General features: G+C 41.8%; 1 protein-coding gene across 1 annotated transcript in view; it reads left to right on the top strand.

Annotated features, from left to right (window-relative positions):
* adgra2 (adhesion G protein-coupled receptor A2) overlaps positions 1–27,603 on the top strand; it is an 86,054-nt gene that overhangs the window by 39,087 nt on the left and 19,364 nt on the right. Inside the window, exons 3-8 of the mRNA XM_003226729.4 lie at positions 21,078–21,149; positions 21,391–21,462; positions 22,020–22,091; positions 22,355–22,518; positions 23,452–23,665; positions 24,031–24,195. Coding sequence (XP_003226777.2) covers positions 21,078–21,149; positions 21,391–21,462; positions 22,020–22,091; positions 22,355–22,518; positions 23,452–23,665; positions 24,031–24,195 — 759 coding nt within the window. The remainder of the gene's footprint in view (positions 1–21,077; positions 21,150–21,390; positions 21,463–22,019; positions 22,092–22,354; positions 22,519–23,451; positions 23,666–24,030; positions 24,196–27,603) is intronic.

The following is a 27,603-nucleotide window of genomic DNA, read 5'->3' as shown; positions in this document are numbered from 1 at the left end:
CTGTGTATTTCTTGTTGCAACATCCCTAGTAATTTGTGTGGGTTTTAAAAAAAATGCTTGAGTTACCAGATGGTTTGGGTTGGCAGATTTTGGATACATTCCAGTGTCTTGATGTAGTACAGGGCGAGGAATTTCCAGCTGGTTTTGCTTTTCTCGCCATCTCTGTGATGGAAAATATGCATTTTCTAAACATTTATGTCTCTTACCTGCAATTAATATAGTATGGAAATGGAAGTTGAATTTTTTAGTGACTAGGGGTTTTACTACCAATGTATGGAGCCAGCAAAGAGTGAGGGAGAGGAGAGTTCCTTCTTGGGAGCTTATTCATTTGCCACTTGGCCTGGCTGCTGATGGCACCAGCAAGGAGGGCCAATTACTGCCAATTGAGATGATGGCCTTTGTGTGGCAGACACTTCTAACTAGGCTGCGCCCTGTTGCGCACTTCACTCAGGATTGACAAGCAGCCAGCAGATGGGAACGCAGCACTCTGCCCCGGCGAACCTGAGCTGGGCTTGAACCCCTGACCCGGCAGAGGGGGGATTCCCCTTTTCCTTCAGCCTTTCCTGGCTTTGCCCGCTCCATTTTGAACCTTGTGAGGGTGGAAAGAAATCATGTTGTGACACTGCCTCCTCCTTTCTTCTAGCAACCCTCCCCGTTCTCTCGCATACAATTTCGGATTTGTGACACTTTGCTCCAGGATTGACCCCTTAAGGCAAAATCAGACTGGAACATTTCTCAACCATTACCTACAGTGTGCTGGGGATTTCAGCCCCTAAACTATGGCCAAGTCTAAGCTTGATCAAAGTTGGGCCTGTTTAAAGTCCTGTGTGCTTAGGATATAACCATGTGATTAATAGGTAAAGGTAAAGGTTTCCCCTGACATTAAGTCCAGTCATGTCTCACTCTGAGGGTTGGTGCTCATCTCCATTTCTAAGCCGAAGAGCCAGCATTGTCCGTAGACACCTCCAAGATCATGTGGCTGGCATGACTGCATGGAGTGCCCTTACCTTCCCGCCAGAGCGGTACCTATTGATCTACTCACATTGGCATGTTTTCGAACTGCTAGGTTGGCAGAAGCTGGAGCTAACAGCGGGCGCTCACTCCGCTCCCGGGATTTGAACCTGGGACCTTTCGGTCTGCAAGTTCAGCAGCTCAGCGCTTTAACACACTTCGCCACCAGGGCTTCTTGATGTGATTAGTAATCCAGCCAAAAAGTGTGGACCCTAATAGCATGTACAAAGTCTACATATGTGATATGTGATAGTTAAACCTAGACTAAGACTGTTTGGCAACCAGAAGAAGGAATGGCAGAGTAGGTGATACAACATCTCTCCTGTGATAAATAATCAAAGAGGGATTTAAAAAAGATTGCTGTGCAAAACATCCAATGACCTCTTTAGACTTTCTGAGCCTTAGACGTCTCCTCCTAAGGATCTCAAGATACAGTAGTGTCTCACTTATCCAACAATCGCTTATCCAACTTTCTGGATTATCCAATGCAGTCTGCCTCCCACCCAGATCCACAGCTGTTTCTCCAGGCAGCAAGGACTGAACTTTTTACGCATTTAATTTCCGACAATGTTGTTACTGTAAGTTCATTTTATTTATTTATTTATTTATTTATTTGCAGTATTTATATTCCGCCCTTCTCACCCTGAAGGGGATTCAAGGTGGATCACATTATGTACATATAAGGCAAACATTCAATGCCCATAAACACATCGAACCGAGACAGAGACAACAGACAGACAGACGCAGAGGCAATTTAACCTTCTCCTGAGGGGATGTTTGATTCTGGCCACAGGGGGGAGCAGCTGCTTCATCATCCACTCTGATGGCACTTCCTCATTCCAACGTTGTAAATTAGTTAAACTTGCCTCCCCACTTTTATAAGTGGTACCTTATTTCCTACTTGATAGATGCAACTATCTTTCGGGTTGCTAGGTCAGCAACAAGCAGGGGCTATATTTTATTTTTAATTGACAGGTGCTCACCCCTCCACGGGCTGGCCTCGAACTCATGTCCTCATGGTCAGAGTGATTTATTGCAGCAGCTGTTTACCAGCCTGCACCACAGGCAACAGCAATTCTATTTTTATTTGTAGTCAATTTGTTAATAGCCAAAGTTTTTGTAGTCAATGTTTTCAATACATTGCGATGTTTTGGTGCTAAATTCATAAATACAGTAATTACTACATAACGTTACCATGTATTGAACTGTTTTTTCTGACAATTTGTTGTAAAATATGATGTTTTGGTGCTTAATTTGTAAAATCATAATGTAATTTGATGTTTAATAGGCTTTTCCTTAATCCATCCTTATTATCCAACATTTTTGCTTATCCAATGTTCTGCCGGCTCATTTATGTTGGATAAGTGAGACTCTACTATATCTTTGTTTAGAAGAGGCAGAATTCTGTTGTTTTCTTTGTGTGTTGTGAATTTCCTGTGCTTTTGGAACTGTGATCCAGAGAGTAACCTTTTAAAAGTTGTTGAGGTGTCTGTCCATTCCTTTGTCCATGTGTGCTATGCGTGTGCAGTGTTCCCTTGCTACTTCGCGGTGCACTTCTCGCTCCCTCACTGTTTAGTGGGTTTTTGATTACTATTAATGTACACATTTATTGCGGTATTTTCACTGTTTTGCAGTGTGCAAAGGGTTTTGGAAGGGAGGGAAAAGGAGAAATAAAGATAGAGAGGGGGGGTAGAGAAGGTTTGGAAACAAAAAGGGGTTAATTGGTTTCCATTCTTCTTCTTTACTGGTGTACTGTGTACACGGTGGCACAGTGTGTTAAAGTGCTGAGCTGCTGAACTTGCAGACCGAAAGGTCACAGGTTCGAATCCAGGGAGCGGAGTGAGCGCCTGCTGTTAGCTCCAGCTCCTGCCAACCTAGCAGTTCGAAAACATGCAAATGTGAGGAGATTAATAGGTACCGCTCCGGCAGGAAGGTAACGGCGCTCCATACGGTCATGCCGGCCACATGACCTTGGAGGTGTCTACGGACAATGCCGGCTCTTCGGCTTAGAAATGGAGGTGAGCACCAACCTCCAGAGTCAGACACGACTGGACTTAATGTCAGGGGAAACCTTTAGCTTTTACTAAAATAAAGTACAGACTGCATTGTAGTAAGTGGTCTGTGATTTGCTCTCCTCCACACATAGAATAAATATAGTGTCCCTACTTTGCGGATTTTCACTTATTGCAGGTGCTCCTTGAACATAACCCCCGCGATAAGTGAGGGAAGAGCTTGTAGCACAGTGAAGCAAACAATCTACGGCTCATTTCAGGAATCTTCTAAGTCCATCAAGGCAAGCTATTCCTCCACATCAGGGCTTTTCAGTGCAAACATCCCATGGCATTTGGCCACCTGCTCCACGGAAGAGAATAGATGTAAAACACACAGTGGCAATGCCAAGGTCAACAGCTCCTTTGGGCTGGGATGAAGTGGAGGATTGGCGTCACCGCAGCCCCTTGTCTCTAAGCTCAGCCTTTTGCCGCAGCTTGAAAGCTCTTGCCATAGGGGAGGCGAAAGAATTACCCCTCTGTCTGTTGAGGAAAACCTGAATGGCACTTGGTCTCTTGTGTGCCTGGTGTGGCAGCTATAATTTGAGCCTTTTCCTTTCCAGAGACTCTGGGTGGGGTTTATCCTCACCCAGGGCGGTTTCAGTTTGAATGATAGCATGAAGTGAAAGCCGCCTAAAGAAAACAGTGAAGAAAGCTGGCAATTCTAAATTTGCTAACATTGAGAATGTTAGTTGGTACAGATGCATTTCCTCCACTGGGAAAAAGCAGTGATCATTATTTTTAAGAGCTTCCTAGGGGATGTCTTGATGGTTCTGTATCTCAAATTCAGCAGTTGACAGAACAGCACGTCTTGTTCCACGGTCATTTGGCCATTAAGGTCAAGGGGATGTTTTCTTTCAGTTCGTTTTTGATAACAGCTTACCAAAATTGGCACTTCTTTCATATTCGGGATGGAAACAACTTGAAAGTATTTACAAAATGGAATGCAGCAGAAACCAAAATTGCAGATTGATTCACTAGGGGCGCAAGTCTTTGAGTGCTTAACCTTTTTTTTTTTAAAAAAAGGGCTTGCATCATTCCATCCAACGTGCCACTTTTGCAGCCTCTTTTTAATAGGTCCCTGTAGGAAATCACTCTCATGTTTTGCCTCAGTTTATACTGTAGTTTGGTTTAATCTATGGAAAGTTGTTGTGATTTGTAAAACACATAATGGACCATGGTGAAGAGAAGAGGGCATTCTATATATGAGCAAAATCAAAAATAATGTCTCTCATTATTTATTTATTTATGGTATTTATAACCTGCCCTTCTCACTCCAAAGGGGAATCTGAGTGGCTTACAAGTAGGCAACAACTCAATGCCGCAGAAACATACATAAAAATAAAATAAACATATACATTAAAAACCATAAAGTTAAAACATCTAAACATTAAAAACAGTTATTGAAACCACACAATCCAAAATCATAATCTAGGAGCCATTCCGGTCGTAATTGCACTTATTCCGTATCCCTTATTGCACTGAATTTACTGTCCAAAGGCTTGGTCCCACAGTCACATTTTTAGTTTCTTTCTTTCTTTTAGTCAGGAGGAGGGGGCTGATCTGATTTCGCTGGGAAGGGAGTTCTATAGTCGAGGGGCCACCACTGAGAAGGCCCTGTCTCTCGTCCCCACCAAGCGTGTCTGCGAAGGATGTGGGACCAAGAGCAGGGCCTCCCCAGAAGATCTTAACCTCTGAGGGGGTTCATAGAGGGAGATATGTTCAGACAGGTAAGCTGGGTCAGAACAGTTTAGGGCTTTATAGGCTAAAGCCAGCACTTTGAATTCTGCTTGGTAGCAGACTGGCAGCCAGTGGAGCTGACATAACATATCTAAGTTAAAGCCTTTGCAGAGTTGATCACACTTAGAAACAAATGTCATTTTTTTTCTACAAAATAATCATTGTATGTTGATTGATTTTCAGTGGGTAAATTTTAACTGATGGGAGAACTCTAATCATTCTAAAACTCTAATTCTTATACCTAGTCATCTTTGCAAAGGAGTGGTTTATAAAAGTCCCCTCCATCTCATTTTTATGCATTTTGAAACTTGCTGCAAATAAAGAAAGTGTTATATTGTATTCTCAGTTTGCCATATTGCTTCCTTGCTAATCACGCCTTTCGGTTCAAGGGGCATTTGAGTTTTTTCATGCTCTTTCTGTTTCCTTTTTTTTTTGAAGGAGAAAAGCAGAATTTAGGGAAATTGTAAAGGATTTCTGTGTCATATGAAGGGTTAATCCTGATGAAAAGTGACAGCTGTGAACTCTCACACTGAACTTATAAATATGTGTTGGCTGATAGTAACCAGATGTCCTGTGCCGATAAATTGCAAAGAGTGTGTGCGCATAAAAGAGAGAAAGAGAGAGAGAGATTTTCTTTCCAATTCATGAAATAGTGGCAGGAGGATGATGACATCTGCCAAATTGCTATCTTGCTCTCAAAACTGGTCTTTCTGTTATGGCTGATGTCTTCTGCAGAATCAGGTTTTCTGTGGTGGTTTTCTGAGAGCAATTTAAATCAAATCCATAAGTAATCCAATACAAAACCAAAAATGTGGAGGGATCACTGTATCTGTATGCTTGCAATTTTTCTTAGTTCTGGAATGGGGTATTTGTGGGCTTCCATATCTTGTGGGCTTGCAGTTCCCATGTTTACCTTTTAGTCCCTGGGTTCAATGATGTTATGGGGTCCAGTTCTCAAAGAGTCAAAGTGAACTGACTTCCTGATCACCAGAAACAATTATGTCATTTGCAATTCCACTCATACTTGTCTTTTCCTTATAACTTTAGCTGCGATACAGCCTTAAAATACAAGTTGCTTCCATAGAGAAGTTATTATCACCAATATGCTGGATCATAGAACCTTCCAATGGTTGCCTACAACAAATAGATGCAATCATTTCTTGTTATTGGTCAGATTTCTAAAGACAGCATTAAAGCAGAAACTTAACAGAGACCAGCAAAGGAACACATCCTCCTCCCAGGACATTCTTATCTCTCTTCATTGGGATTATTTGGCTTTAGAAAACAACAACCCCAGATCAAAGGCAAATTAGATTGAGCAGCTGCCCAACTGGCAATAACTTATTTTGGAAGATGTCTTCGTCTTTGCATAACCATGATATGTTTATGTGTTTTATTTGGATTGAGCATCCCAATAGTTTGTTTAATGGTCCTGATTGATGCGTGCATGCATTAACTTGGCTTATGTATTGCTTGTTCTCAAAATTGTAATTTGTTTATTTCCTTGTTAACTTGATTTATACTTCTTTTGGGTCCAAAACAAGGAAGCAGTAAGTTACAAGGAGGATGATTACCTATAACTAGCTGCAACAAAGCAGTAATTGAGTTGGATTTCTAAATCAATGTAACAAGAGCAAGAGCTAAGTTTTGTTTTTGATAAACCCATTCCAGTTAGTTTCTGATATTACTTTTAAAGGACATTTTTAGAGAAATTATGGCAGGACTAGGTTCGCCCCAGTGGCGAAGTGGGTTAAAGCACTGAGCTGCTGAACTTTCAGACCGAAAGGTCACAGGTTCAAATCCCGGGAGCGGAGTGAGCTCCAGCTAACCCTGTTAGCTCCAGCTTCTGCCAACCTAGCAGTTTGAAAACATGCCAATGTGAGTAGATCAATACTCCCGGCGACATGACGTTGGAGGTGTCTACGGACAACGCCGGCTCTTCGGCTTAGAAATGGAGATGAGCACCAACCCCCAGAGTCAGACATGACTGGACTTAACGTCAGGGGAAACCTTTACCTTTAGGTTTGTAGGTGGCCTCTATCTATGCAAGTCATATAACTGTTGTACAGTCATCACTCTGCATTAGTACAGAAACATCTTGCCAGTACATAGGATTTATAAGAAGAATGTGTGGTCTCTGAGGATGTTCAACAAACATTCATTTCCCCCCTTGTTTTCCTTCACTGTGGGACTTCTGTCATCACCCCACATGAAGACTCAATTACTATTTATATTGTAAATAGCTTGTATATTTTTAATGTCTTTTGAGATCCCAATCTTTCTGATTTTAGTCATAGAGATCTTATGTGATAATGTGAGGGAACTTGGCAGAGGACCATGCAAGTGAATCCATTACAAACATGAGATTTCCATCTTGGCATGCAATCCAAATCCTTCTCCACATCCACTGGACTTCATTGCCACCCCCTTCTCTTCCTCTTTTGAGATGTCATGCCATTGCTACTTCCTCCTTCACTAGAAGGTTATGTATGAGCTAAAAGGTCTGCTGATTGTGGTTTCACATAGTTAACATAACTAGTCCAGATCCTTAATCTCTTGGTCTCACAGTTTTCATGCGATGTGCCAGCTTGTGCCAGCTGTGGAGTTTGCCTGTTTTTGCTGCCCTTTGCAGCTGGTCTGGGAATGGCATTTGCCATTAACCCCAGCCTTCCTGAATGCAGCCTTGTTGAGCACACCAACTATAAATGCAATTTTTTGTTTTCCATAACTCTGTATAGTGCTTGCATCTAGCATTCCCACGAAGCAAGGGTTGACTTGAACAGTGAGCCGCTGTTTGGCTCAGCTCTTCGGCTATCCCTTGCTTATGCTCTGGGTGGAATGTGGGGTTAAAGTCCCAGAGACACAGCTGCCCCAGAGGTCCTACGGGGCAGCGGGAGTTTATATTATCTTGGGCTGCTTATGTTCATACTAGGAAAGACTCTGGTATGTGTCCAAATTGCAATCTCTGTAGTAGAATATGAGCCGGCTCTGCGAGGCTTTGCCAACAGTCATTGCTTGAAGGAAATTGCAGAAAGATTCATTAACTCTTTGTGAAAAAGCTCTAATTTGAGTGTTCCTCATGGAAAAGAACTTCCAGAGTTCTTTTCCACGAGGAACTTCAAAAAACTTGAAAACGGTTCTATGCAGGTGCCATAAATATGTATTGTTTCTAGTTGTTGCACAACTAGTAACAATACATACTATGAATCAGTAGGGTTTATTGGGTTGCTGTGAGCTTTTTGGGCTATATAGCCATGCTCCAATAACATTCTCTCCTGATGTTTTGCCTGCATCTGTGGCAGGCATCCTCAGAGGTTTGTGAGGTCTGTGGGATTTATATGCTGATTTATCATTCAACTGTTGATTAAGTGAGTCACACACACAGCCTTTATTGGCATATAACAACAAAATCACAACACAGATATATACAACAAGAGGTAGTCACAAATAAAAAGGAAAAAAAAGTAAAAATTACAAATTTCAAGGATAAAATTTGCAACAGTCTCACAAAAGAATGCATCAGGGTTCTTCAGAAGATAATGGAATTCCTCTATTTCATCCATATATTATCATATTTGGGGCAAACAAACAGAGAATGATGAAGCATGGACAGCAAGGATATATTGGTTACCCTTACTGTACAAAAAAAAAACCCAATATATTGCTGCAATGTTGGTATGTGCAGAAGCCATTACTGCTTGTTCCTGTGAGAGCCATGACAGGTTATATCTATAGCAAATCCCAAGGTGTCAAAAGTATTTGACGCATTCAGTTTTGTGACCCCTGATCTGGATTGAATGAGTCTGCTGTACAGTCATCCCTCCACATTTGTGGTTTTGACTTTTGTGGATTCTATGTTCAGCTTCCAGGGAAGGCTTCAATTTCAACAATTTACATATACGTAGTTCTACATCTTTCTTCCACTTAACATCCAACAAACTATTTACTTCTCTGGGTTGCTGTGAGTTTTTTGGGCTGTATGGCCGTGTTCCAGAAGCATTCTGTCCACCCATATCTATGGCAGGCACCCTCATAGGTTGTGGGGTTGTGAGGATGCCTGTCATAGATGTAGGTGAAACATCGGGAGAGAACAGTTCTAGAACATGGCCATACAGCCCGGAAAACTCACAGCAACCCAGTGATTCCGGCCATGAAATCCTTCGACAACATATTTACCTCTCCTTGTTTTCACATTAAAAAAATAAAACTCAACACTATAAAACTCCAAATCTGCAACAATAGTATTTCTGGGTTGCTGTGAGTTTTTTGGGCTGTATGACCATGTTCCAGAAGCCCTATGCTTCTAGAACATGTCCATGCAGCCCGGAAAACGCACAGCAACCCAGTGATTCTATTTATGAAAGCCTTCAACAAAACAATCATATCTCTTTTTTGCCTCTCTCGTATAAATATTGATAAAACTGTTCCCATTCTTCTTAAATTCAATTTAACAGCTTATTCTTTAGCAAAGTTTTTAGCTTATTTCCATTTCTATGCAAGGGATTTATGATAGGAAATTATTTGGAAGACTACGGGTTGCCTTCCCCAATCAAGAAGCATTCTAGAAATAAAATATATTGTTGCTTCAGCCCTCAGTGTCTGTGCTCAGAATTATGATCCATGAATTCAATGGATAAATATAAATAGACTACAGTTCCAGTTTGTTTCCAGAGTTGTTGATGTTTTTAGTCAATGATTTCTGCAGCTATTTGACCCCTCTTGTTCTTACCTGTCTAGAGACATTACCCAGGTGAGTGGGAGCTGTCCTTTCAGCACCAGCCTTACCTGGAGTGTTTTCTTCTGAAATGGCTACTAAATACCATTTCATTGCAAATTGTACAGCAAGAAACTCTTTTGTCTCCTTTAGCAATGTGGTTATCAGTTGTACTATCAGGATCCAATTCAACTACCTATCTTCCAAGGAATGTTTTATAGCTTGGTGACAGTAGTGTTGGTCTATTGAGTAGGGTGAATATCAAAATCCTACATGTAAAATTATGAAACATTATGAGGATGTAATTAAACAAGTAATGGATTCAAATGACAAGAAAGGGGAATCTTCCTGAAGATTAGGAAGAATGGTAAGAGCTGTTCAACAGTTGAATATGCTATCTTGGTATCTGGTAGTCTCCTTCTAAACAGAGGCTGGATGGCCATTTGTTAGGAGTGCTTTGATGGGGATTCCTCCATAGCAGAATAGGGTGGACTGAGTGACCTTTGTAGTCTCTTTCAACTCTGTGAATCTATATTTCTGTGATCCAAACCCTGGTCTCCACAGTCATATTCTAAAGCTCAAAGCATGCTAGCTTATTGGAAACATTGTTATTGTTCTCGATCCTTCAATCTGTTGTTTTAATGTTATTTGTATGTTGCACTGAGATCTTTTTGATATAGAAATGGTATAAATATTTAGAGATGTACATAAATAAGATCCTGTTTGGACTGTTCGGGCAAGATTTAACTCAGAGCTCTGGTAGCTTCTGTATCTGGAACAGAAAGACAGGGAACCGACCATTTGGTGCTTTGCCTCAAGTAGCAAAATGATTTGTGTCAGTATTGTGTCAGCTCAGGTAGTGGACAGCACATTTCAGTTGGAAAGCAGGGGTTCCTTTCTTTTCCGGATCATAGCCCCATTTCGTCATGCAAATACATTCCCATCTGGAGAAACCAGAAACAAGTATGGCTTGAGACAAGTTGGAGCTGCAAAGGAAAAACCATATTCCATCACCTACAGAGGGAGAGACTGGGCAATGCATATACACTCGGCCAGGAGTCAACCCACAGGGCTCACGTAACCTCCCAGAACAAAGATCACCCTGTTCTCGTTCGATGGATGCTCATTTCCTTTGCGACAATAAAGGCCTCCTCTCCCAACTTGTTTTTTCCTGACCTTGGTGGTGGACTTCTGCTAGCTGAAGGCCTCCTTTGTCTCCTGGGGGACTGTGGCTTCATTCAACTGCCTGCAGTGGGGGAGTTTTAGCAGCAGGTGGTTTTTACAACAAGGGTTGCTCCTTCCTAAAGAGAAATGCATCTAGCCATTTGCTGGTGCCATGCAGTTACTTAGTAGCTGAGTCACCTAGAAAGTGGGAAAAGGCAATCCTTTAGCGACAGTAGGGCCCCTTCTGCACTGTCATGTAATTAAGATGATCAAAGCAGATGATCTACTTTGGATTATATGAGTCTACACTGCCATATAATCAATTTCAAAGCAGATAATCTGGATAATCTGGATAATTTATTTCCAATATTTCTATCCTGCCCTTCTCACCCGCAGGGACTCAAGGCGGCGTACAATTGGCAACAATTCGATGCCGACACATCACTAAAAACAAACAGCATATAAAATCTATTACAAACAGTTAAATACAGTATAAAATATAAAACATGGTTAAGATCCGTTCATCCAATATCCTTGTGCTTTATCCATACATCAGTCTGGGTCGTCTTTGGCAATGTAGAAGAGGTCTGTTGGAAATAGCAACCTTCTAAGCCTTCACTATTTGTTTATTGATGTATATATTTACTAACCTGTATTGTGTGTGTGCGTGTGTGCGTGTGTATTGATTTGCCAGTTTGACTGTACCTCTTTGGTGTGTGAGGGGCTATAGACATGTGATTGTACTGAGCATGTTCAGACTCAATACTCCATTTTGTTATCAGTTCGCTTTAGACCTCAATGGAGGTGGATGCATGTATGCTTATGGACTTCAGTAGAGAAGTATGTGTTTGGACTTCAATGGATATAGTTTTGGACTTCAGTGAGCACAATTATACTTTGGACTATGGACTATTGATTAAGAATGATACCCTGTGTACTTGACACAGAGAAACTACATCCTATCTATAGCTGAACTTTAATAAGAAATGTGCCTGCATGGTGAATTCATACAAGATGCTTGTAAGTAAACAAGATATGTTATTTTTCAAAGAAGACTTTGATTTTTTTAAATCTCTGAGTGCATATTTTAAACTTAGATGTTTCAAAGGAGTGTTTTTACTTCGCTGAAACTCCAGCCACCTTAAGAACTATCCCACTGATGTCACCAACCAGAACTGGCTATTTAATCCTATTAATCACAGGCCGTTATGTTGACAGATGTTGCTTTTAAGCTAGAAAAAGTCATCTCCTAGAAGACCTTTGTGTTGTGGAAGACAGAGAAATGTAGGTGTATGTGCATCTCCATACATGCGCCTGCAATCTCCATTTGTGTCTGCGCCCTGCGAGTAATTGCTTTTAAACACCATGCAGCTGTAGCCATCTGTAGAGTGAAGTGTGGCAGCTGTTTGATAGGAAAAGAGCAGGAAATGAAGAGGGACAAGGCAGGAATGCAGAGATAGAATTACAAGGGGAGCTGGGCAAGGGGTTCCCTTCCCCTTCCTTTTAAGCGATGGCTACTGTGTTTACAAGGCTTCAGATGAATCCATACTTTGGCAACAGTTATGAGATCATGGATTTCTAATCCCCAGTTATTTGAATACTCCACTGGTGGAGCAAAACCATTGATATACCCTGTTTCCCCTAAAATAAGACATCCCCAGAAAATAAGACCTAGTAGAGGTTTTGCTGAATTGCTAAATATAAGGCCTCCCCCAAAAGTAAGACCTAGCAAAGTTTTTGTTTGGAAGCATGCCCGCCAAACAGAACACCAGAGCATGCACACCATAGAGTATTGTACATGGAAATAATGGTAGTAACAAATTCTTGATAGGGTTCACAGTTTGTCTGGTTATGCTGGTTTGTGATGACAACTACTGTACAGTATATAATAAACATTCAATTTTTTTGTTCAACAATAAATGTTAATTCTTCTTCATGGAAAAATAAGACATCCCCTGAAAATACGCCCTAGCACATCTTTGGGAGCAAAAATTAATATAAGACACTGTCTTATTTTCGGGGAAACACGGTAGCAGCATGTTGAAATCCACCCCCTCTGCAGGTTACAGGCAGTCAGAGGCAAAAAAGCAAATGCATATCTTTCAAAAGTGCAGAGGGAAGCATACACAGTGTTCCCTCACTTGTCACTGGGGTTAGGTTCCAGGACCGCCCGCAATAAGTGAAAATCCGTGAAGTAGAGACACTATATTTATTTTAATATTGATACATTATTTTAGTAGTTATACACTATTTTAAGTCTTTATCAACCAATCGTAAGTTGATAACCCCCCCCCCCCCCTCCTCGTTCTGTTGCCACTTGGGCTCCTTTTCTCTCCCTTTGGCTTCTCCTTCCTCCCTTCCTTAGGCTGTAAATTGTAATATTTCATGATTTATAATAGTCTTTTAGAGTTTTTTGAAAAACCGCGAAACAGCGAATCCGCGAAAAGTGAACCGCAAAGTAGTGAGGGAACATTGTAGATAAGATTGTAATGTCATAATGAGGAAGAACTCACAGTCTAGAGCCCCTTATACACTGCCATATAAAATCCAGATTATTTACTTTGAATTGGATTAGCTGGCAGTTTAGACTCATATAATCCAGTTCAAAGCAGATCGTGTGTATTATCTGTTTTGATAAGCTAGATTATTTGGCAGTGTAGAAGGGGCCTGAGTCTTTTGACAATGGCAAGACTATGTCTCAATTCTCCACTCTCAGATGAGTTTATTGAGTTCATACTACAGTAGAGTCTCACTAATCCAAGCCTCGCTTGTCCAAGCCTCTGGATAATCCAAGCCATTTTTGTAGTCAATGTTTCTAATATATCATGATATTTTGGTGCTAAATTCGTAAATACAGTAATTACAGCATAACATTACTGCGTATTGAACTACTTTTTCTGTCAAATTTGCTGTATAACATGAAGTTTTGGTGCTTAATTTGTAAAATCATAACCTAATTTGATGTTTAATAGGCTTTTCCTTGATCAGTCCTTATAATCCAAGATATTCGCTTATCCAAGCTTCTGCCGGCCCGTTTAGCTTGGATTAGTGAGACTCTACTGTACTTAATGCATTTTGAATTCAAGTTTGCATCATTAGAAATAAGCTGAAGGCAAAGGGGAAAAGTGGGTAATGGAGAGAGAAACAAGGGCATTTTAAACTCAACTAAAAAAGTGGGGAAACTGATTTTTTTTTCAGGAGTATCCCTGCCAAATCTCCCCAGTTATCAAGTATGTAGATGTGACATGATTGATCTGGGGTTGAGTATTTGATATTGGTGTCTGATGGTTTGATATCGATCACATGAGATCTCCGTAGGAAGAAGCAAATGTTCATATCAATAAAGACTTTGTGGGTGGGGATTCTGGGATCATTTCTGAGTAAGTAAAGTAAATTAATGCCAGGTTCAGGAACCATAGTTCCAATCATTTCTTTTAAAGGCAGTTTTTGTGCATTTAGTGTTGTGCCTGAATTGAACCAATATAGATTGAATTGTCAGATAGTCTTTAACAGTTCTAGATAAATGCTACACATGAGGATCATATGAAAATGAGGATCCCATGGAAATGACCCCACTCCCATTGTATGCCCCCAATCTATTTCAGGGCTACTTGCTTCAACCCAAGTGTGGCTGCTATCTGTACCAAACGGCAAAAGTAATTTCAAAGGCTTTCATGGCCAGAATCTCTGGGCTAGATAAAGAAGCTGTATTTAGAACCAGCTCGCCACCCAGAAGGCATGCCCTCTCCTCCTCTCCCATTTTTCACCCTTCTTGGATGCTACCATTAAAAAAAAGCAGGAAAAATGAGAAATCTCCTTCTGAGCCCAGATGAATGTGACCCAATGGTCATTGTCTGCACAGAAAACATGCATGTCCACAGAGCATGAGCTGTTTCCTTTCCCCATTTAGTTCCTTGTGAAATCTGGATGGATTTCCTTTCTGTGCTTGCTGGATCTATAGTAAGTTCTTACTCAGCTGTCCGTTCCAGATGTGTGCAATAATTTTAACAGCCAGAACTTTGAGAAGGAGCTATTTCCCTCACCCTCCCTTTCAGCCTTTCATCCTTGACTGGTGTAGGGATTGCCATGCCCCACTCATTTTCAGACTAAATCATCACCCATCAGCTATGTTCTACCAAGAATGGTTATTCCCAGAGTTGTTGTTCCCGCCGCTACCCCTAGCAGTGCTATGTTCATTGCCAGTGAGGTTGGCAGAAGATCTTAAGGAGGGAGGACACACAGCAAGGGAGCCTGCAGCAGTTTGCTTTTGCCTCGGCCTGCAGGGAAGGGCAAGGTGCTATCTCTCCTCTGATCTCACTTATGCTTCCCCTTCTTTTTGCAATTTGAATTTAAATTTGCAGCAATTGAAGGAAGTGGATAGGAAAGAGGGGGAAAGTGGGAAGAGGAGCTAAATAGTGGGATATCTTAAAAAGCAATTCAGAAAGTGGGATAGCAGAAGATTCATCAGAAGTATATTTTCCAAATCCCATGAATTCCACTTCCACAAACAGCTTCTTCATCAGTTCATTAAATATTAAGTGATCCATGCAGGAATTACTTGAACTTGGTTTGGTGCTGAAATGAATTGTGCATTTCACGTGCATGGAATCAGGTTGCCACACATTAAATGACAGTACGTTAATGTTGGGGGATTAGTCTCCAATTACATTAGCATCGAATTACACCTTTTCAGTGAAGTGACATCGGTTCTCCTGAAGTTACCGTCTTCTTTTACTCTATGACTCAGTCATTTCGCAATCTCACTCATTTTACTTGTCGTTGTGACATGAAACAGGGCTACTGCCCTGCAGAGGCCTACATATTGTCCATTACAGCTGTGGGTAACTATGTTGTGCATTCAGTCTTGCTCCGTCGCAGTTCTCACACATCTGCAATTACCCACAAGATCCTCCAAGAGAGAGCTAATGAAAACTTTTGAGCTTCTTCCAAAGAGAACTCTAGACAGAGAACCTTTGTTGACTGCCTTGAGAAGAGCCCTTCATTCTTAGTTATCACATGCTTATGAGATAGTTGCAGCTGAAGTAACAACTTTGCCCTAAGGTCTTTGGCATGTGTTCATTGCTCCTCTACTCCTCCGCTCAGCATTGCCAGCTGGTCTGAAGAGCAAGTATGTTATGATGTCTGATTTCTACATATAGAGGCAAGAAATTCATATTTGATGGAACCCGATTGTTTGCAGATGTTGTAGCGTGGAACTTTGGCTTGTGAAACTTATGCTCAGCCACTAGGTTATGGCCCTCCTCAAGGTGTGATGTAGAAATGGTGATGTATCACGGCCCCTATACTTGTGGGACCAGGGCGTCGGTTTCACCTACTTGCGTCTAGCAAAATATATCTTCTTTGGGATTTTCCAATGTTCTCCAGATGGCTCTAAGACAACAAAATAGACATATACATTAAAACCAACTGCTTAAACATATCAAATACAGTAGTCTCTCACTTATCCAAGCCTCGCTTATCCAAGCTTCTGGATTATCCAAGTCATTTTTGTAGTCAATGTTTTCAATATATCATGATATTTTGGTGCTAAATTCGTAAATACAGTAAATACAACATAACATTACTGCGTATTGAACTACCTTTTCTGTCAAATTTAGTTGTATAACATGATGTTTTGGTGCTTAATTTGTAAAATCATAACCTAATTTGATGTTTAATAGGCTTTTCCGTAATTCCTCCTTATTATCCAAGATATCCGCTTATCCAAGCTTCTGCCGGCCCGTTTAGCTTGGATAAGTGAGACTCTACTGTATTAAAATTATTAAAATCATGTAATCCAATATCACAATCCAAGACCGTTCCAGTTACCACTGCACTATTCCCACATTCGCTTTATTGCACAAATAGATTATCCAAGAGCTTGGCCCTACATCCACGTTTATAGTTTTTCCTGTTTTAATAGCTGCAAATTGAGTTCAAGGTGCAAAAATCATTTGCACACAAAAGTTGGGAGAGGAAAAGAGGGATGAAATCTTGCCTGTATGCTGATCTTATTTAACCACACGTGTTCCAGTTTTCATTGGAGAAATATTGGAAGTTACGTAGGATGTGGATGTGTGTGTATGCCTTTAAGTTGCTTCCAACTTATGGAAACTAACATAAACCTATCATGAAATGTATTTGGCAAGATTTGGTTAGAGGGAGTTGTCTTGCCTCTGCGGCTGAGAAGAGATGACTCGCCAAAGGCCACCCAAGAAATGTCCATGGCCAAACAGGGATGTGGACCCTGGTCTCTCAGAATCCTAGTCCATTGTTCTCATTCTATGTGGGAGAACTTGTAAATTCTCTCAAACCTTGAAGCATCTGTGGTGAAACAATGTAAGCAATAGTCAGCCATGAAGGTTGTTGGCACAGGCTGCTGACTGCCAAGAACATGACTCTCTTGGTTTTTTTGCTCCTTCCTTTGTTTGGCCTTATTTCTTATCTCCCAGAAGTTGGAGAGCAGTCTTTCCCCCCACATGTTATCATGACTGCCAACGATTTGAATTGCCAAAATGCTTCCATCCCGGGTTTTTTTCCTTCTCTCCATTTCTCTTTGTTTATTAATTCTCTGAAATAAAACCTCATTTAAACAAAGGCTCTATCTTCCACAGTCCTGGCTGGAGAGGATTTTTGCCAAAAGGGAAAAGAGTTTCATTGGAGCATGCCCAACGTAGCATCAGAAGGGAACACATCATATACATGATAAAGATGGGAACTCAAGTCTGAACAATAAATTAATTTATATTGCATAGACACTTTATACACATAACCTGGAGGTAATTTTATATATGGTGTTTTTGTACAGAAAGCAGAAGCATCATCATCTCAGCCACACATAGAGACTATTTTGGATTTTGGAATTCCATAGAAGAGGTGATCAAAGAGACACATTGATCAGCGTATGGACTTGGACAACTCATTAAAATTCACGTGAAGGTCATATTAGTGGGCACAAAATACTGGTTGCCTGCCTCAGAGAAAGGAAAGAGAATGGCCTGCAATGGAGTATCATGGACTTAGGCATAGCTGTCAGACTTGGATCCTGATGTTTTTTTCATGTCAGAAGCGACTTGAGAAACTGCAAGTCACTTCTGGTGTGAGAGAATTGGCCGTCTGCAAGGACGTTGCCCAGGGGATGCCCAGATGTTTTGATGTTTTTACCATCCTTGTGGGAGGCTTCTCTCATGTCCCCACATGAGCTGGAGCTGATAGAGAGAGCTAATCTGCGCTCTTCCCGGGTTGAATTTGAACCTGGCAGCCTTCAAGTCAGCAACCCGCCCTTCAAGTCACAAGGCTTTAATCTACTGCACCATCAGGGGCTCCTTGGATCCTCAATAAGGAGGACTCTGCATTGTAATATTTTGTTCCACAGACCAATGCATGTGTAGCAATAGCAACAATGAAATCTGGTAATGATTTGTAGCTGGAGAACTGAGAATGTTGCGAGCACACCCATTTTTCTTTGTGAAGTATTGGACAATAGGGCTCTCAGAAAGACGGTTTACTTGACACGCACACTGGGCTGTGTATGGCTCTCTATGAGTCAGGTGTTTGAAGAAGAGCTTTCTCTTAATGCTTTCCAATCCTGGTTTCTGAGTCCAGCTGTCTTCTTGGGATTAGGGGAATGGTTTCTCTTGCAGCTTTTGTTCTTTTCCAGCTTTAAAGTACGATTCGGGGCAGCAGCTGCGGGCAACGTGGTCTGCCTGACTTTGCTCATCTGTCCTTTCCCCAGAGTCGGGCAGAGGAAGCAAAGGAAACAGCAACAGGTTAATGTCTGGAAGGCTACAGATTCCGATTTTATCACCAACAAGTTTCCAAAATGAGTAATTTTCAGGCAAAGTGCCCGTGTTTCTTGCCTGTCTCTAGAGATTGTGAGGGGAAAGAGAGATTTATTTAGTGTGGTAGCGTGCCCTCCAACATTTCACAGATGAAAACCAGAACACATGGCCAAGCAAGATCAGAGAGTGGTCAAAATGGGAAAACATATTTATGAGAAAGAACACACAAATTAGGAAGGACTGCAGCAGTTGTTATTACTATCGTTTGCTTAAGGGTGCACCTACAGTGTAGAATTAAATGCAGTTTGACACCACTTTTAATTGCCATGGTTCCGTGCTATGGAATCCTGGAAGTTGTAGTTTGGTGAAGCAGCAGTACTCTTTGGCCAAGGAAGCTAGAGACTTTGTAAAACTACAACTTCCAGAATGTCATAGCACTGAGCCATGGCAGTTTATGTAGTGTCAATAAAAACAAAAATCCATCCCCGAAATACTTCTGGAACATTTTGGATAATGGCTACTAAATAATCAGATAGCCCTGGATCCTTTTATTATATTCTAAATTCGATCTCCATTTCATTCCCTAAGATTCAAAAATTTCAAAGGTGGATGCATTTCAAGCCAGGAGGATCTCTCCTTTCCAAGAGCTAGGTGGATGTGCTTTCTTTCTGCCACATTCATTCTGCCTTACCAGAGCTTTTAGGCAAGCGTGCGTGCATGTTGCTGGTCCCTTACTACATAGCACGAATTGTGATTGTGATGGAGAAGTCACAATTAACTGGGGTGAGGAATGGCCCAATGAGGGATCTTAAATGAATTACAGAGGAAAAGCAAACCTCCTGCCGTTCCAAGCATGCTTTGATGTGAAGTTAATAGTACTGAGTGCCTGTAGGCTCTATAGTCTGTCTCCTTGTCTCCCTGGGAAGAAAATCCAACACTTGTATTTCCCAGGAAAAGAAAGAGGTGGAGAAAGAAATAAAACAAGGGGAAAGAAGAAGAGACGTTGCAGGTTGATAGACTTAATGAAGGAAGCCACAGATCTGCAAGACTTGAGCAGGACTGTGGAAGACAGGGTCACCTGGAGGCATCTCATTAAGTCAAAGTCAATGGTAATTGATAAGAAATAGAGCAGTGGTTCTCAACCTGTGGGTCCCCGGGTCTACAATTCCCAGAAATCCCAGCCAGTTTATCAGCTGTTAGGATTTTTGGGAGTTAAAGGTCAAACATCTGGAGACCACAGGTTAATAACCACTGAAATAGAGGGAAGGACAAGACTCACCTCCTCGGTTTTCCCCAGTGCTGAATTCATTGAGTGCCAAAAACAAAAGACCTGTAGCACTTTAAACTCAGTCGGCAGTAATTGAAATAAGTTGAATACCAAAGGGGAGGAGAGAAAGGGAAACTGGGACATTTCAAAAGTAGCTGGAAAAGTAGGACAGCAGAGGATTGCTTGGGATTGTTTCTGCCAAATATTGTTGGTTTATTTTATTTTCTAAGTTCCTACAGAGCTGATATTTACCACCAAGAGAGGAAACATTTGGTCTTCAAATAATTGGGTTGAATTATTTATTACCTTTCAAAAGAAGTTTGTGCTGTGACACCTTTTTCATTTAATGAATTTGGTTTGTAGTGAAAAATCTGGAATACCCGAGGTTGTGAATTCTGGGGAAATGTGTCTTTTGTGGATAGACCACATGTGTGGGTATGCAAATACATACAAACTTGCACACACATAATTCTGGGTGAATTATAACTAGGTAGAAGTAAATGCCTGAGAAAGAGTTGAATGAGTATTGTTTCTCTATGTATAATTTTTAAAAATGCTGCTAATAAAATGTTAACAATAAGGAGTTCAGTTAGCTGTCCACATTTGCAGGTTTGATTATTCATTGATATGATTATGTTTTTATTCTATTCAGTTTTGCTATATAACCAGAAGTTGGCCACATCTCCAATGCAATTCTGTGGTTTATAAAATCACAGTTTTCCCATTTTCTCAAGGAACCTGCACCTCTACCCCCAGTGAATGTGGAAGGCTGACTAGGTCAACACTATAGAGTCTAGATATATGATTGTAATCTGATATGACCTAGAAGCATCTCATTGAGCGGGGCATTTTGCTTCAATCCTTCAAAGAACTGACACATTGAGAGCAATAACTTTGGGGGTGACAATTTCCAGAAGCCTCTAGCCTGGTAAAAAGCATAGGTAAAGGTAAAGGTTTTCCCCTGACATCAAGTCTAGTCATGTCCGACTCTGGTGCTCATCTCCATTTCTAAGCCGAAGAGCCAGTGTTGTCCGTAGATGCCTCCAAGGTCATGTGGCTGGCATGACCGCATGAAGCGCTGTTACCTTTCCGCCAGAGCGATACCTATTGATCTACTCACATTTTATGTTTTCAAACTGCTAGGTTGGCAGAAGGTGGGGCTCACAGTAGGAGCTCACCCTGTTCTCCAGATTCAAACCGCTGACCTTTTGGACAGCAAGTTCAGCAGCTCAGCGGTTTAACCCACTGTGCCACCAAGGGCTCATATTAAAAAGCATGCTTTTTCAAATTCTGTTAGTCCCCACATAACCCACAAACCCAATATCTCAATGGATTTGCTTCCCTTTTTCCAGGGATCTAAAGAACAACCTGATTAGCACCATCCAGCCTGGAGCTTTCCTTGGTCTCTCCGATCTGAAACGTCTGTAAGTACAGTGATACCTTGAGTTAAAAGTTTAATTTGTTCTGTGACTGAGCTCTTAACTCAAATTGATCTTATCTCAAATAGAATTTTCCCATTGACTGTCAATAGATGGTCACACTTGCATAAAACTGCCGTTCTTGGTCTTCAAATGTTGTAACTCCAGATCTTCTTGCCAGATCTGCTCTGGTTCCTCTTCTATATCCTTTGCTTCTTCTGTTTTCTTTCTTTCTTTTTTGTGACAGAGATCTCTCTAACAATCGCATCGGCTGCCTCAACACTGACATCTTCCAGGGTCTGACCAGTCTCATCCGTTTGTAAGTAGTTGGTAGCATGGAGGGTGGTGATGATCTTTGGATCCAAGTTCCTGGCATGCATGCCTACCATTCATCTGAATGATCCCTTGTACTGACAAAGCTGGATAAAAGATCCCCATCTTTCTGGTTTTGGACTTACCTATAGGATCTCATTAATATCATACAGGAAACAGAATTGCTGGGCTACAAAGACCTTTGGTATAAGCAAGTAGGTGTCCTTCAGATAGAGCTGCCATATTTCCCATCTCAGAATTATATAGAAATCCCAATTACGTCTGCAAATTGATAGAACTCAGAGTTATATCATGTAATCTAAAACTTGAGGAACTTCTAAAGCATAGATACACCTTAGCATAAGAGTAGGGGATCTGGAATCCATCAATATGAGAAATATAGGTTCCCAAGACTGGCTCTCAGCCCTTTCTGTCTGTGTAGTTGCCCAATGTACCTATAGGAATCAGTTTCCAGGCTCTTGGAGAAAGCGATGTGCTTGTTTAGATGGACATTTTTTTCTGACCTAATGGGGCTCTTCTCATTTCCTCCATTCTCTTTGATAGGAACATGTCAGGGAATATTTTCTCCAGCCTCCACTACGGAGTCTTCGATGAGCTAATATCTTTGAAAGTACTGTGAGTATTTTCTTTTGTGTGCATTTAAAACAAGGGGAAGGCAGGGAAGAGAGTTGGTTTTAAAGTGACTGGTGCTAGACATGAGAGGTCAGCAAAGTGACGGCCTTCTTAGCAAACTGGAACTAGTCTCGGAACCATTGCTAACCTCTCAGAAGGCTATGGATGCAGAGTTCCTTAAATATGTTGCTTCTCTTCTTTTTTTTTTGCTGGAACCCTTCTACCCATCCCTACCAACCACAAAATGTGGCTCTGCCCTTCTCCAGTGACTTTGCCACGGAACACCTGACATGCGACTGCAACTTGCGTTGGGTCCTGGCCTGGTCAAAGAATCATTCCGTCCAGATATCTGACAAGACCTTGTGCATCTACCCCAGCAACCTACATGGGAAGCCGCTACGGAATACCAGAGAGGGCCAGATGCGCTGTGGTGAGTGGCCTGGCTGTTTACGTTGCAGCAGGAATGGACAAAGTTACTTTTCGGGAGTATGGAATCCTTTCAAGTCACTTATCAACTTAGGGCAACCCCATTAATTTCAGGTTTTCTTAGGCAATGAACCCTGAGAGGTGGTTTGCCATTCTCTTCCTTTGAAATGTAGCCTACTCCACCTACAATTTCTAGGTGTCCCCTGCTTCCAAGTCCTAACCAGGCTTGACCCTATATAGCTTCTAAGACAAGGGTGGGCAAAGTGTGCTGTATGGACCACTTGCTAATTCTACATTGTGCCACAGTGGCACAGTGGATTAAACCCCTGTGAAGGCTAAACTGCTGACCTGAAAGTTGCCAGTTCGAATCTGAAAGATGGAGTTGAGCTCCCATCTGTCAGCTCTAGCTTGTGGAGACATGAGAGAAGCCTCCCAGCAGGATGGTAACAGATTCGGGCCTCCCCTGGGCAACATCTCTGTAGATGGCCAATTCTCTCACACCAGAAGCAACTTGCAGTATGTTCTGAAGTCACTTCTGATATGATTTTAAAAAAACCTCTACAGGGCTGTTCTTGTGGACTTAGATTCCCTAGATGTCAAAGAAATTGCACCAAGATGGTCTCAACAGCCCTCTTGGGATCATAGGAACATTTTTGTCATGTTTTGGAAATTAGGTCTAGGAGAGACTTTCACTTGCTTTAGCAAATCAAAGAACATCTTATGTCCTGAAATGGCCCGAAGAGGTATAAAAATATGACACAAATGACCCCAGATTAACTAGAAGGTGTTTGTGAACATCTGAGGGAGATTTCTAAGTGACAGTGAAGAGGCAGCTTCCTCAGATCTGTGTTGTTGTTTGCATTACACGGCCATCCTAAAGGTTGTCTCCCTCTCCCTTCCAATACAACTTCAGTGGGTTCTCCTCTCCCTCTTACAGAAGGGGCTCCGGAGCTACACACCCACCAGCTAATCCCATCCTTGCGACAGGTTGTTTTCCAAGGTGACCGCCTGCCTTTCCAGTGTACAGCCACCTACCTGGACAATAGTACACACATCATTTGGTACCACAACCATGCCCTGGTGCAGGAAGATGAACACAGTGGTGTGATCCTGGAAGAGAGCCTTGTCCATGATTGCACCTTTATCACAAGGTACTGAAGCCTGGCTTGGGTGGATTGGAGGGTGGGGAGGAAGTCAAGGGGATCTGATAAATAATTTGAGAGCAGCACTTCTGCCATCTCTCTTCACAAATACATTTTTCAAGTATGAACGTTTATGGGTGAAGTCCATCCCAAGGAAATGCCTTGGGAACCACCATCTTCAACCATTTAACTGCTCTGCTACTTGAATGGTGTTTCCCAAGCCCTTTTGTCAGTGAGATCCTTTGAACCAGAAATGCTGTGAATCAAGATATGGGGACTCTGGTGTAGAAGGAATATGTTATACTGTGTGGGAAGGGTATTTGGTTCCAAATGACCAAAACTACACAATTTCTGAAAACATGATCTGTCCTCAGCGAGCTCATCCTGTCCAACATCCATGTCTCAGCCAGTGGTGAATGGGAGTGCATCATCCTCACTGCTCAGGGCAACGTTAGCAAGAAAGTGGAGATCGTTGTGCTGGAGACATCGGCATCCTACTGCCCACCTGAGCGAGTTGCCAACAACCGTGGAGATTTCAGGTGAGGATCAGCATGAGGCTGAGCCAGAGACCTCATGAGTAGCAGAACCTGGATTAACATCTGGAAGCCAGGCTAATAGGGATTGAGTTCCTAGTCAACCTGTGTCTAGGAAACACAACTTCGAATTACTGATGCCATTTCTTATTATGAATTTTGTTTAAAAAATAGATCTTTCAGGTGTCGTTTGCTGATACTCCATAGCAGCTACTGAGTTATTGCATGTGGATCTAAGTAATGTCCACAGCATCAGGAGAGAATACTTCTGGAAGCTGGCCATACAGCCCAGAAAACTCAAAGCAACCCTACAAGATAAGCAATGATTTTTTTTTTTGCTTACTTAAGACATAATGGTAACGGCGCTCCATGCAGTCATGCCGGCCACATGATCTTGGAGCTGTCTATGGGCAATGCCGGCTCTTCGGCTTAGAAATGGAGATGAGCACCAACCCCCAGAGTCGGTCACGACTGGACTTAACGTCAGGGGAAAACCTTTACCTTTTAAGACATAATTATCCTAAATACCCTAAAGGTGCCATATCCCACCTGATCATTGAAGCTAAGCAGCATTAGCCCTAGTCAGTCCTTCAATGGGAACCCACCAACACATTCCAATTATTGTAGGCTATAATTCAAAGTAAGGAACTGGCAAAACCACAAGTGGGTATTCCTTGTCTAAAAACCCTGTGAAATGCATGCCTTCACATTAGCTGACAGGCCAAACATACACTCTAGGTATAACTAAGTTACGCTGATCTCAGTGTTTCAGCAGATATGTAGTGATAAATAACATCATTCCTTTTTAGGTGGATAACTGTAGCACTCTTTTAGTTACTGTTGAAATTATAAGTTGTTGGTATCTAATTTATGTATTTTCAAAATAATCAGAAGTATCTATATTAGCTACTTTTAAATAAGGAGAAATGAAAGAGTTACTTACAAGTATACAGTAACTACTTTGGGGACCTTTTAAAAATAGTTTTCTAAACTGTACAGTATTCTAACATAAACAAGCCTTTGACGAGATGCTCTTTCTTACTCTGACCTTCCTTAAAATTCAAGCACCAAGGCAGCAGAGGGCAGACGAGAGAAGATATCATAATGTTCATGTAACCGTTCCTGCCAGCTTCCTGTGAAGCAGTTGTTATAGTGCTGGATAAACTGGGGGATGTGTGTTTGGTGCAATAAATGATTCTTTCTGAACAACAAATGTCAAAAGCCTGGAAACTACAACCCTATCATGACTTACTTTGATCCCTATGGCATTTTCTGTCTAATAGTATTCTAAATATTGAAATTAATTGGGGGAGAAAAAAAGCATTTTGAGATTCCCAAAAGCCATGATCCCTAAATCCGTCAACTTTGGTCTCCATACTACTGTGACACTCCATGTGCCCTTTCATGGTCATTGCCTTGTCTTTTTGTTGATAGGTTTGACCTATCATTTAAACAGGTTGATTTGAAATCCTTCATTCAACCCAATTCGAAGGCTGTCAAAAACCATATGAAAAAGAACAAGCAGAATATTAGAAAACCAGAAATAGAATGGCGAGTGCAATGACAAAAAATAACAAATATAAGTCTTAATTACAGGAATGAGAAACTTAGTCAGAATTCGGATATCCCAAGGGACAAATCAGCTCTGTGCAAATCCCAACTGTTGGGGCAAAAATCTGCACAATTTCAGGAATGCAAGGAAGCGCAATAGCAGGGTGCTACTATCTGTGATCAGTTTTGTGTGATAAAAGTCCTGTGACATCTCTTTCAAGTATTTGAACAGTGCAGTTATGCTGTTCCTCCTCTTCTCTTCACATGCAGATTTTGTACAGAGGCATTGGTGCTTTGCCTGGAGATGCAAATCATTTTTATTGGCTTTCCATGACCCCTAGTGCTTTTCATCTCGGTGGGAGCCCCCGTCACCAAATCTCTTTCAGCAGAGGGTTTGGCTAGGGGTAAACTGGTATGACTGGGCTGCCTCGGAGCCCCAATGGTAGGGAAGAAGTGCTGGTGGGAAGGCTTTGGCGACGGGGCCTGGGAATGATTAAGCGTCTGCTGTTGCGCGGGAGGGAGGCCGCCGAAGAGGCCCCGCTCTGGCAGCGCAGACAGACTCCAGAAGCAGGAGGTGTTGGAATTTCTCTGGCAAGAGAAAAAAGGCTTATGGAGCTCGCTGTAACCTTGGCGGGGTCTTGATGGAATATAAATTACTGTGAAGTCAATGTGGCTTAAATTAACAGTGGGTCTGTCTTCTCTTCTTCTCCCCTCCTTCCTTTCCCGTCTCCACCTCTGCCTCCTCCTCCTCCGGACTTGCATGACGGGGATATGACCTGGAGTGAGATGGCAGGAGAATCCTCCAGAGTGGATCACAAGATCCACCCAGTGGGTCTGGCTCAACTGGGATTCCAGCAATGGTGGCCACCACGGATCTGTAATCTGTAGAGGAGTGGATTTTTCTGACACTCGATGAAAAGGCTTTTTGTGTTTTGGTGGGGTGATTTCTTTGATTGGCTACAGCTGCTTTAACAATTAAAACTACGACTCCTCTTGTCCTCCATGGGATGCAGCCATCTTTCAGTGGAGACAGCTGCATTCCAGTTCAAATCAGTGGGAGAGCCATGAGGAGGGACCTCTTGGCTATGTCTTTGGCAAGAACAGCAAACAGCTTAGAAATATGTATAGGGGGAGGCCATGTGACCAACATATGGTTTCCTTCAGTCCATCCAGCTGTTGGAATTGGAAGGACAGAAGGGATGTATGAAAAGTCTTAGAAACCAGATGTGGAAGCAGCTGGGCCAAGTGTTCAGTTCTAGGGAAGGAAATAAATTGCCCCATAAAAACTCTTGGCATCTGATGCTTTCTTCTTGCTGAGAACTCTAAGGAATAACATGAAGACATTCCACCCCATCTCCCCACCCCCGTGATCTGCCTCATCCCCCTCAGCCCTTTCTTTGCAATTGCATTCATCAGTATCTGCTTTCCTAACAGTTTATTTTATATGCAAGCCTTCCTTTCATCTGTCTTTAATGACATTGATAAAGCTGCTGTGGACAATAGGAAATTCTGATATAGTTGAAACTACTAGTTTGAGAGAGGCCAGAACTTGGGCAAGTTGTTTTATTTTATTTTAATTTTTTTTTTGCCATGCTGCCTGGGGCATACTGGAAGTTGTAATCCAAAACTTTTCCAAACTTAGTGGAAAACTTAAATTCTGAGATATATTCCCCAACCAATTCCCTACCCTGATTTGGTAGAGGCAGTCTGGTTGATCTTCTATCAACTCACTTTTGAGATAGGTTGCTGTGAGTTTTCTAGACTGTATGGCCATGTTCAGGAAGCATTCTCTTCTGATGTTTCACCCACATCTGTGGCAAGCATCCTTGGAGATTGTGAGGTCTTTTGGATAATAGGCAAGTG

This window comes from Anolis carolinensis, unplaced genomic scaffold (genome assembly GCF_035594765.1).
Source record: "Anolis carolinensis isolate JA03-04 unplaced genomic scaffold, rAnoCar3.1.pri scaffold_8, whole genome shotgun sequence".
NCBI classification, from domain to species: Eukaryota; Metazoa; Chordata; class Lepidosauria; order Squamata; family Dactyloidae; genus Anolis; species Anolis carolinensis.
This window is presented reverse-complemented; position numbering and strand designations above follow the sequence as displayed.